This window comes from Anabrus simplex, chromosome 1 (genome assembly GCF_040414725.1).
Source record: "Anabrus simplex isolate iqAnaSimp1 chromosome 1, ASM4041472v1, whole genome shotgun sequence".
In the NCBI taxonomy this organism is placed as follows: Eukaryota; Metazoa; Arthropoda; class Insecta; order Orthoptera; family Tettigoniidae; genus Anabrus; species Anabrus simplex.
Window position 1 is genome coordinate 1,330,736,171 of NC_090265.1, and position 12,419 is coordinate 1,330,748,589.

The 12,419-nt window shown below is 37.3% G+C and overlaps 1 protein-coding gene across 1 annotated transcript in view; it reads right to left on the reverse strand.

Annotated features, from left to right (window-relative positions):
- unc80 (unc80, NALCN channel complex subunit) overlaps window positions 1-12,419 on the reverse strand; it is a 1,117,323-nt gene that overhangs the window by 282,396 nt on the left and 822,508 nt on the right. The window contains exons 42-47 of the mRNA XM_067137759.2: window positions 11,379-11,511; window positions 11,152-11,292; window positions 8,124-8,317; window positions 7,754-7,864; window positions 7,282-7,511; window positions 1,031-1,226 (exon numbers count right to left, since the gene is read on the reverse strand). Coding sequence (XP_066993860.2) covers window positions 1,031-1,226; window positions 7,282-7,511; window positions 7,754-7,864; window positions 8,124-8,317; window positions 11,152-11,292; window positions 11,379-11,511 — 1,005 coding nt within the window. The remainder of the gene's footprint in view (window positions 1-1,030; window positions 1,227-7,281; window positions 7,512-7,753; window positions 7,865-8,123; window positions 8,318-11,151; window positions 11,293-11,378; window positions 11,512-12,419) is intronic.

The window sequence follows — 12,419 nt, forward strand, 5'->3', positions numbered from 1 at the left end:
GGCTTAGCATTGGTCAGCAGGTATTCATCGCTGATCACGCGGAACTTGAAATGTCGCAATTTTTAGGCCCCTTAGTTAACGCCCTAATAAATGTCGGCACCCAAAATTGATGCTGACAATCATTTTTACGTTTACCTCAACGTATTTTCCAAGTTTCATCACAATCGGCGACTTAACCATTGCCGATGTTCCCTTGTAAGTCTACAAAGACTGTGTATACATTCCTATTCTTCTCTCTTTCTCTGATGACTTTCAGTAAACCAGTGGCATCCCTTGTGCTTACTCCATGTCTAAATCCATATTGTTCTTCACCAATATAATTCTCCATCCATCTGTAAATCCTTCTGTTTATTGCTCTTAATACTATTTTAGCTGCATGAGAAATTAAACTTAGTGTCCTGTGTTCTTCACATTTCTTACTATTTTTCCTTTTTTCTACCGATATTATTATATTTTCCAGAAAATATTTTGGCCATTTCCCTTTTAAGCATATTACTGCATACACAAAATATAAAATGAATGCTTGGATAACAAAATAAGTATAGATTGAATTATTGATCTCTCATTTATCTTTACTACAATAGATATTGAGAATTGCCTTTCCTCTTAAAACATCGAACCCTACACTTAAGTTCAGTAAAATTATTAAAATCAGAACTGAATGAATGAAAACCTACAACCTGTTTTCCAATCTTTTACTGGGTCAGGGATGTAATGAATGTACCATATATAGGCTATTAGTACAATGGGGTCGCCACTCCCAAAGTGATTTATGAACAACTGATAAATGCAATGAAATGACAATGGAGAGTGTTGCTGGAATGAAAGATGACAGGGAAAACTGGAGTACCGGAGAAAAACCTGTCCTGCCTCAGCTTTGTCCAACACAAATCTCACATGGAGTGACCGGGATTTGAACCAGGGCATCCAGCGGTGAGAGGCTGACGCGCTGCCGTCTGAGCCACGGAGGCTCCTTAAAATCAGAACTACCCCTCAGTATTTAAGGTTACATACTGACTGGATCAATTACCTTATGGGCATCTCCATATTGACTGTCATCATCTGTATCCAATATTGCTGATACACTGCCAAACATCTGTAAAATGAAAGGCTTCCTGTTCATCAGATAAAACTGCTTCACTGCATATTCAACAGTTGTTTTCACTAGCTTGTTCGTCTGGTGATTAGAATACAGCTGTAGTAATGTTGGCATTATTAGCAAATACCTGAAACATATACATAACCTACTGTATATCAGTCTGTTACAGTCAAAAAGATGTGAATAGGACAAAGAAGCATACATACATACAAACAATCCTTGCTTGACTGAAATGTACATATTTCACAAAATGCTCTTCTTAATATTTCCTCTAGAACAATATTAAGCAGTAACAAAAATATCATTACTAATGATAATTACAAATTGGATTATAGATCTCTTATTTATGAATACTAGATGCATTCATTCTATTTTAAAAGTTTGTACTATGGAGTCTTTGTAGAAAAAACTGAAATTGTTATAGAAGTCACTTTCAATGACCAATGTTTCTTAGCAAGAGGCTGCAGTTCATATATGTCCGGGAGAGGAAGTCAAATATTTGGGAGGAGAGAAGAACAATCGCCACTTGATGTTTTATGATTTCCATCTCTCTTGTGTCAAAATTAATATTATAACTCAGCCATAGATTGTTCAAAAAGAGATTCATTTCTCTGTTATCTGGTATCACAAAATAGAATGTCAAAACTGACAAGTGTGGCAGAGAGACGAAGAATCTGATACTGGTATTAACAGCGGCGAGGACGGCGCATCAGATACCGAAACATGCGATACCGACACAGAAGATTTGGAATAAATTGTGTACCGGTAAGTCCGTATTTCACAACAAAGCGATAATTTTTTGCAAGTGTAATATTTTTACTTTAATACTCAAATTAATGACAATTAACTTAATACGTTCATTTTTATTTTCAGGTTGGAATTGTTGCGAATAATTATGAATTTTGTTTTAGACTATTTTAATTATTTTGATGTATAAACGCAAGTATTACGTGCATCTTGAATTTGTATCAAATATAATTTAGTTATATATATTTTTTTGACCAACTTGCTTACGGGAGCTGGGTGGACTCAGGATATCTTATTCATAAGTTAGAAGTAACAGACATGAAAGTAGGAAGAATGATTGCTGGTACAAACAGATGGGAACAATGGCAGGAGGGTACTCGGAATGAGGAGATAAAGGCTAATTTAGGAATGAACTCGATGGATGAAGCTGTACGCATAAACCGGCTTCGGTGGTGGGGTCATGTGAGACGAATGGAGGAGGATAGGTTACCTAGGAGAATAATGGACTCTGTTATGGAGGGTAAGAGAAGTAGAGGGAGACCAAGACGACGATGGTTAGACTCGGTTTCTAACGATTTAAAGATAAGAGGTATAGAACTAAATGTGGCCACAACACTAGTTGCAAATCGAGGATTGTGGCGACGTTTAGTAAATTCTCAGAGGCTTGCAGACTGAACGCTGAAAGGCATAACAGTCTATAATGATAATGTATGTATGTATGTATGTATGTATGTATGTATGTATGTATGTATGTATGTATGTATGTATGTAATACAAATACTGGTATTAAAAATTCTTCATATAATGGTCACACCCTACTATTTTTTCGAAAATTTTGGTATAAAAAGTGCGACGATTATGCCGGGAAATACGGTACCCTCCAGCTAACTCATTCCTGGTTGCCATGGCATAAGATGGCAACCAGGAATGAGTTAGCTGGAAAATCTATAATGTCCAATAACGGACCAACTATATTTTTATTATAAATTTACTCATTCAGGACATATATTTCAGGTTCCCTATGGGAATCAACATCTATATCACATACCACTTATTACAAGTGATAAATATCATTTTTGATCCATACTGATGATATTTGATTGAAATAACAACAATAAGTTAATTTATTAATTTTTCCACCTAATCAATACAAAAAATCTTGTCTTTGTTGAATTACATTGACATGTTAATTAAAATGGTACAGGTTTCACCTTATATATAGTCATCATCAGCCATGGGTTTAACTTTGAAATAAAATCAGGCACCTGATTCACATATAAATAGGATAAAACTAATTTATAAAAAGCCTTGAAGAGACTTCAAAGGAAATTAACATATAGTAAAAGACTAGTACAATGTTGGTTGTAAAGACAATGCTATGAGTGAGAAGTTTATAACTGAGGAAATTATTTACAATAGTGACATTGAAAGACTATTAATATGAGTAAAATGAATAAACCAACAGTTTTTTATAAACAAGTGGTAAAATTGCTGTAAAATGATGTTAACCGACTAGCGGTTGGAACAGGTAATATTGAGAATGACGATTGGAATCGTATTTTTCAAATATAATGTTGAATAAAATAAAGTTAAGAGATGGTTAAGTGTTGTGTGATAATTTGTTTATGTAAGTTAAAAGCCAAAAGTCAATAGCATATGGTGATGTTGTGGTTCACTTTGATGCAGAAGTACGAGGTTGTCGTTGAAGGTTAATATAAGATGTTTATATTGGACCTCTATGGACCATCTAATTTATGTTATAATGTTGTTGAGAATATGAGTTTGTTGACAAGCTGGTCGAAAAGGCAATGTGACAGTAGAATGTAGCTAACGTGTTGAATGTTGGATCAGAAGTAAAATCATTTGACGATGGTGAGGGTAACTTGTTATGTTATGAGCTAAAAGTCAATAATTGTAAATTTTAGTTTTAGACCTTTTTTGGACTGAAATTGCGTTGAAACCATTGATCCTATGAGTAGAACGTGTAAAATATAATTTGTAGGAAAATGAATTAGCTTTAAATTAAGTGCAGAGTGGGGTCTGTAAGCCTCCTAGTTCACTCAAAAATCTCAAAAAACCCATAAAAGGTAAAAATCACATTTTTCCAGAAATGTTCCATAACCTTTCAAATATTTTGTTTTTTGGTTTGGTAAAGAAAGAGAAGGCTTGTAATCATTTAAAAATGGTGAAATGTATTTTAATATAAACATAAGTTATAAACATCAGTAATCAATCAATCAATCAATCAATCAATCAATCAATCAATCAATCAATCAATCAATCAATCAATCAATCAATCAATCAATCAATCAATCAATCAATCAAAATTAGACTCATTGTCAAACTCGTCGCCTTGTTTCAGATGGCCTTGGGCCATCACTTTTGTTGCTCTCTTCAGTAGGTAGGTCTTCGTCCCCTATAGGTACGTACTCCAGTATTGGTGGATCCTCAGGGTTGTCTTGAGGCTCGCCATCGTCATCGTCATCATCATCCTCTTCAATGATGATAAGGGCAGCGTTCTGGCACGTTTCCCCAGAGCAGGTAGGACACATCACAGAACATCTGAGCCCTGCTTTCAGGCAAGTGCAGCCACCTCTGCACCCCTTCTTGCAATTGCAAGAGAGGAGTTTTGGGAGTTCTGCGGGGGCAGGAGCTTGCTGACTGGTAATGGGAATCAGTCCAGCCAAGGTCAATTCCCAACCCCAGTCGGTGGCCTCTTTCTCCACCCCCAACCACTTTTGCACCTGGTGGTATGTGCGGTAGTGGTGATACGACGCAGCCTCTGTGGTTGGGGCAAACGGGCCAGATTCGCTTTGGCGTCTTCACAAAAGTACAGAAGCGTACATCATTGAGGGTGTCTGTCGTATACTTTTGTTTTAGTGGATCCTAGACTGCAGAGGAGCATGAGCAAATTCACTTCCTCTCCAAAGATGATGACGTAGTCATTGGAGGTACTTTTTTGCAGAGCAGTCAAAACGATATCGCGGTCTGCGTCTTCTTTTGATATTTTTGTCTCAATTCCCTTGAGAGCAAAAGCAGAACAGAGATGCTCAATGAGATGAACCTTGTTTTGTCATTTGAGAGCATGTTCTCTTGGGGGACTGTGATGATGGTCGATGCATTAAACACAGTTTCCGCTGATGCTGCAGAATACCATCATGATCGCTTTGCAAATTTGGTGCTCTTTTGGGCGCCATCCTCAGGATACCCATTGAAGACTACACACACATATTTCTCCCAAAGGGGTTAAGTATGTCGCTTATGTAGCTTGCTGTGATAGCCCGTACCGAATCATTCCGATGCCACATGACTTTATGGCAGAGGTATTCTCCATCGACGACAGTAAATGTTTTTGCCTGCATACTGATGTTCTCTGTGGCTTGAATGAAGGCAGCGTAAAAAGCTGATTTTGTGCCTTTACGCATCCCTTCGTCGGAAAATAGGGCCATTGGATATGGAGCGAGCTCGTATGTGAAGTGGACCTTTAACTGTAGGTCTGACTGTTTCATGATACACACTCGCTGGAAGATGGTGAGTGGCTCGACATCGACTCTCTTCTTGTGGATCTTGATAGAGGTTGTAGGCGTTGCCAAAGAGAGGACTTTTTCTTTCCTAAAGACGCTAACATTTCCAAAAGTTTTTCCAATAATTCGGTTCACCCCTTTCAGTCCTTCTTCTCAGTCAGTGTGGTAATTTATGTGGGGGCCACCTACAGTGCCACTGCTAGTGGATACGAGTTTGCCTATCGATGGGAACGGTGGATGGTTATTGAACCAGGCTTTCAGTTTTTTCACATCAGAGGTATCCCATGCAATTTGCGTAGGTCGATATCAACACGCTGTTCACTTGCTGTGGAGGAAATATCCAAAATACCCTTCTACCTCTTCACATATATTCAGCACATATACCATCCCGCCCGTCCAACGAGAGAGCACACTTGTAGAGATACCTCTGCCATGGCTTAGGCCACCCTCGCTCTTCATTGAATGCGTCAATACCTGTTCAATTGTCAAGTCAGTCCACAGACCTGACCAAAATTTGTCGGATCTGCGGATGGTGAAACATCCTTTCGTGAGCAATTGATATTCTGTTGGGTCCATCCAGTCTTGCAGAGTGCTCATTCATCACTTTTTTGACACTGTTTTGAGCATATATCATGGCCAGGAGCTGTTTGAGGCCACTCCCTGCCATGATATTGCCAATTGCACCCATATATGACATCAATAGGTGGAAGCCACCTAATCATACTTCCACACAAGTCAATTCAGCTCCGGGACAGTTTTGGACAACGTCCCTTTCTTTCATGTACAATAATTCAACTTACATACCTCCTATATGATCATAACAAGTTTTGCATGTTCAAATCTCACTTCATGCAAAAAAAAAAAAAAAAAAAAAGGTTAGGTACATTTCTGGAAAAATGCGATTTTACCTTATATGGGTTTCGTTGAGATTTTGAGAGAACTGCGAGACTTACAGACCCCGCTCTGTGCTTAATTCAAAGCTAATTAAATTGCCTACAAATTATGTTCTGCAAGTTCTACTTAGGTTTAATGGTTTCAGCGCAATTTTGGTCCAAAGAAGGTCTAAAACTAAAATTAACAATTTTTTGAAAACTGGCCTATTTTCAAAGTGCCGTAATTCAGTAACCAATTGACCTACAAAGCTCCAGTTGGGCTTAATTTGTCACAAATTTAATGCTCTTAAACATGTATAGAGAAGCTTTGACGAAAAATGCATGGATTAGGAGATATAGAGCAGAATCTGAAACAAGTCCAAAAGTTTTGCAGTCTTTTGCGTGAAAAAAGTTTTCCACAACTTTTGAGTTGCAAACATGGGTATACATAGCCTTAATGGGTCCAGAAAACATAATAAAAAATCAGAGATACATCATGTTTTGCGAATTCAGCAATTTTTTATATCAATTTTGACTGGCCTATGTATATGTGTGACATATATGGAAACAATCAACTCTGTTTATTTGGAAATTGGTGATTGTCTCATTTGGGTGTCAACAGATGAAACTGATATACGAGTGACATATATTGGAAATTTGACAGTAGGAGTGTTGAAAGAGATGCTGGGCTGAGAGACTCATATGGTTAAACATTTCCTTGGCTATTTCTATGGAAACTGCATCTTGGCCTTCAGACTCCAACTTAGCAGCTTTGATACTGGCTCAATCTGGTGCTCAAATATGTCAGCCTTGTGTCTGTAGATTTAATGGCACATAAAAGAACTCTTGCAGAACAAAATTCTGGCACCTCAGCATCTCCAAAAAAGTGAAAAGTAGTTAGTGGGACATAAAACCAATAACATTATTATTATTATTATTATTATTATTATTATTATTATTATTATTATTATTATTATTATTATTATTATTGAAAAAGAGGAGAATGTTACAAAACACTATAGATCAGAGATACTCTTACCCATTCGTGGAAAATATATTCTTGAAATTATGAGCAGCATTTATATATGTGGCTGTTACATAGCGGAGAATGCATGCATCTTCGCTGTGCAAAATCACAGCACCATTAAGAACATTCAGAAAGAGATGAATATCTCCAGAATAGGCAAAGTTACCAGCCATGGCCTCAAACATACGAGCTATAAGGCGCACCCACATGAACTTGTGCAGCACATCCAGCCCTAGCAGTTCCTGGAAAGAGCCAGTAACAAATTCAATTACATTTCTGTTTAATGTAAACATATCTTCTAGATGTTTACAAATGCCACAACTTAACTGAGATATAATACACTTAAATGAGAAATAGGCTACAGCCATTTCCTTAACAATACATCTTTACTGACCAATTTCTTGTTTAGCTAATAAATCATTTTAGTTCTGAATAATTATATAATAAAAGAGGTTAATCATTAAGAGTGCTTAGATGATAATACTTTGCCCATTTCTCCTCCTTTGTAGAGATCCAAGTCTGCTTCTAGTGCTTTTCGTGGGAAGGAAGGTAGTTTCATCAGTTCCTCATGCAGAAACACAACTCGCTGAACAACCTACAAAATAAATTCAATAAGCTTACTTCCAAATCTAGAATATAAATATCAAATATTTCTTTATATAATTTACAGATACATTATTCATAAGTAAATAAACAAAATCAAGTATCATGGTAATGACGATATTCTCAATCGAAAAATATTTTTCTGCTTCTACATCAACTCATGATTGTCCAGTTCATTATGAATAAGTTTCATAATACAATTTTCTCATTACAAGAAACCTGAAATTGAACAAAAGAATAACACTACTTACCATATCTACATTCTTGAGAATAGCCCAAGTGAGGAGTACCTTCCCAATCTCGACAAATTTGTGCAGGAGCTCTTGTTGCTGTAGAGCATTAAATGCTTCCTCAGGTTTCATGTGGATCAATTCAAGCTGAGGATACTGTGAGCGTTTGAAAAAATAATAGTCCCTCACATATGATGAAGGATTGTGAATCTGACCTGTTAAAGACAGGAATAAAGAATACCATTACAATTACATTCGACTTTTCCAAGAATTACCATTAAGCCTACTGATGAACTCAGAGGAAAAGAGCTGGTTATAATAGTAAATACTTCACAGCAGAATTTTCTTCAATTGAAATATGACTACTCAATGTTGATATACTTTATGTAGTAATGATAATTCATGAACAGACCAACTTTCACTACTTGTACAGTGGTAAATGGATGAACTCATAAGAGTGCTGACTGTTTACAGTGCTTTATAACTTCTGGTATGAGCTACAACAAGGTTCACTTTCATCTGTCAATCTTAGTCTCATCTTAGGATCTGACCAAGGCAGTATCCAGGAATTTCCTTTGGGCAGGGGCTAGGATATTTTGATATAAGTGATGGAGATTCCCAAAACAAAATCCATTAGAGCAAAATAAAGATGCCATATTTTTACCTTTGAAAACATTTCACAGAATTAAATGAAGATCAACACATTTTTAGTGCAATACCTTTTACAACTGAATGGGTTAAGTGTAAAGGTAAATTCATAGCGTTCTAGTGCGTAGCACATGTTATAACTAGAGTATGCAGCCCAAGACAAGGATTTCTGTTAGTTGTATAAAAATGGAGGTGACAATTTTTTCACTATAATTATTAAAAATGTTTACAGGATTGATACATTTTTGAAAATATCTCCTAGTGGCTCAATAACATGAAAGCATTTCTATATTTATTAAAACTGACTTTTTAAATGTAAAAATATGCCATCTGAGAGTCATATTTCATCATTTGTTCTTGTTTACATTTTATATATGAATGTCATTAATATACAATTTCCATTTATGAAGCAATGTATTTTTTTAAACACTGAAAAATTCATTTGTTTCTTCTTTGATGTAGGCCTATCAGAACCAGGCTTGTTCAATCGCTGGGCTTTGATCATTGCATCTTCTCCTGGTGGAACTCCTTTTTTTCTTTCTTTCTTTCTTTCTACTGACCAAGGGGTACCTTTCTTCCCCAGTGGTTTTTCGTGAAAACCACTCACTTTCTTCATGATCCGTTTCACAGTCTGCATGGTTTTGTAAGTCTGGCAGCCCCAGTTCTTTTATGTCCTTCTTAGTCTTCCTCAACTCTGTGATAAAAGACCTTCTTCACCAGAAGGTGAACAGATAGTTGGTCAGTCTGTTGAGAGACTATCTTGCCACATGAAAATAAAAAGGTATCCCCCTGTGCCTAGCAGTCGGAGAGCCTTTCTATCTGGGAGTAGAGCTCTGAATTGTATTGTCTCCAGTATTCTCATTTTCCAGTACCACATCCAGAATCTTTCTAAGAATTCTTCTCTCTTTCTCTCTCTCTGACTTTCGGTTTCTCAATCTAGCCTTTTTTGTTTAGTGACTGATACTCCATGGCATACAGGGCTTCTGGATGAATGACTGTTGTATTACAAATATAAATGGTCCGTTATTGGACATTATAAATTTTCCAGCTTGCTCATTCCTGGTTGCCAGCGTTTCACCCCGTGTGCTAAGTTGGGCTCATCAGTTGGTATTTAGCACACCCACAATTTACTCATTTGGGGCAAATATTTCAGGTTCCCTATAGGAATCAACATCTGTATCATGACTGTTATATAGTAAATATTTTCAAGTAGCTCAATCGTTACAGTACCAGTGTGCTTGGGTTCATCAATTGGAGACCACACATCTCCAAGACACTGGCCAGCTAGTACACCATAGTATTCGTATCCTTACGATTGAGTTTTTGTCTTTGGTAACAGGCCATGTGGAGAGTCATCTCTGACCACGCAAAACGTGCAGTTCCTGGTGAATACCAGTATCCAAAATGCTTAAAATTGTACTTTAATAAGGTATCATAGTGTATTATATTATCATATTTTATTTTGTTGGTAAATTGGAGTTAAGTCCTTTGTAGATTGTTTATGAACTATAATACCCTGCTGAAGGTATTTAATACATTTGCTTCCATATCCGACCATGGTCAGATTAGATTCAGATGTGTAAAATACTGTATCTGACATTAGTCGGTACTGAATTTACATCAATTTTTTGCTTTCAAACGTACATTAGATGATGCAGTATATCAGTTTGCTGGTAGACAGCGGGAAGATGAATATTTTACCATAGCTTGGGATAATTTCCCGCATTGTGAGATGTGTGATCTAAATAAACACGTGCCAGTCCCGAGATCTCTGAAGTGCGCAGTTGGAAATCAAGTGGCGCCAAGGGATAAAACGACTTTTTTTTGCTTTACGTCACACCGACAGATAGGTCTTATGGTGACGATGGGATAGGAAAGACCTAGGAATGGGAAGGAAGCGGCCGTGGCTTTAATTAAGGTACAGCTCCAGCATTTGCCTGGTGTTAAAATGGGAAACCACAGAAAACCATCTTCAGGGCTGCCAACAGTGGTATTCAAACCCTCTATCTCCCGGATGCAAGCTCACAGCTACACGCTCCTAACTGCACGGCCAACTCGCCCGGTGATAAAATGAATAGTCATGGCAAATCTTGTGAAAGTATGTACAAATATTCAGATATTTTAGGGTTTATAATATAGGAGTAACACTAAGTTAGAGCCGTGTGTTACATGTTACCTAGCGAGTCAGGGTGTAATCTAAAAATCGCTGGGCTGCATGCTGAAGTACCCACGGAGGGAGCTGGGTGTGAATTTGTTAAATGGACCTGGTGTGGCAGGCATATTCCAAAAAAAAAAAATAATAATAATAATTAAAAAAAAAGAAAATAAAGAGAGAGAGAGAGAGAGAGAGAGAGAGGACTAAGGGTTGAGCTCCATCCACATACAGTAGCCCAAAACTTACGTGTCTTATGGTCAACCAGAAAGAATTCTTTGTGGCGGGCCTCAGCAATACCAAAGAAATCCAAGGATTCTCTAAGAATTTGACAAAACTGTGTATCTTCTTGTACGGGAAACTGTGAAGGGATACCTCCAGCATCAGGTTCTAAAATCAAATTGTACATTACATATCATCCAGATCATACTAATATATTTTAAGTAGGAATATTTTTAACATGATGACTCACTAACCTTGAGGTCCATGTACAACAATTTTTTTTGCAGAAGGCACATTTGCTGTCAATAGGATGGAAGCATCGCACTGTTCTTTTCGAAGAATCTGCTTCAAATCCTTAAACATGATTCCATGAACACTGTGAACAACCTGAAAACATAATTTATGATATCTTTAATAAGTACTCTAGATTTTTTGTAACCAGCTCTATCAAACCATACTTGACTGCTATTTCACAGTTAAAGTTCTTAAACATTTATCCCCATCTTCCCATCTACTTCCACTAACAAATTCCAACATTGGACATTAAATGGTGTTCAGGTTCAGGGAAGCACCGGACATAGTGTTAGTTGCTGGCTTCTCACCAAGGTGGCTCTGATGGAATCCTGGCCAACGCATGCGAGATTTTGGACATCAAAAGTCACCTCCTTGTGATTCAGATTCCACGTAAAACTGGAAGTCCCATGGCAATGATCATATTACCAACTTGTTCAACCATTGCCTCACCACAAGTCCTCTGAGTCCGGTGAGAGCAAATTTCTTTTGAACAAACAGCACTCGAGACCACACCACTGAAACCTAAGGTGAGGCTTTGCTTCATAGATGACTCCTTTGTGATCTGGAGCCATGGACAGGAACAACTACAGCTGTTTCTACAGCATCTGAATAGTATTAACACCAATATTCAGTTCGCATCCGCAATGGGGGAGACACACACACACACACGCACGCACACACGCATGCACGCACGCACACACACACACACACACTCTCTCTCTCTCTCTCTCTCTCTCTCTCTCTCTCTGTGTTGTCTTTGTCCATTCATATGTAGTATAATATGTATGGGGTATGCAATATATGTTAACGTTGTTTAACTTTTAAGGAATTGGAATATCTTTGGATCTTTTGTTTCTTGTTTTCTGTTTCTTTGTAGTATGTTCAAATCTAACTAAATGTAATGTTTTAGATTACAATAAATGAATACACACTCCCCAGCTGGTGGTCATCCGTGAATGGGAGAGAAATGTATTCATTCATTCATCATTCATTCATTCAAT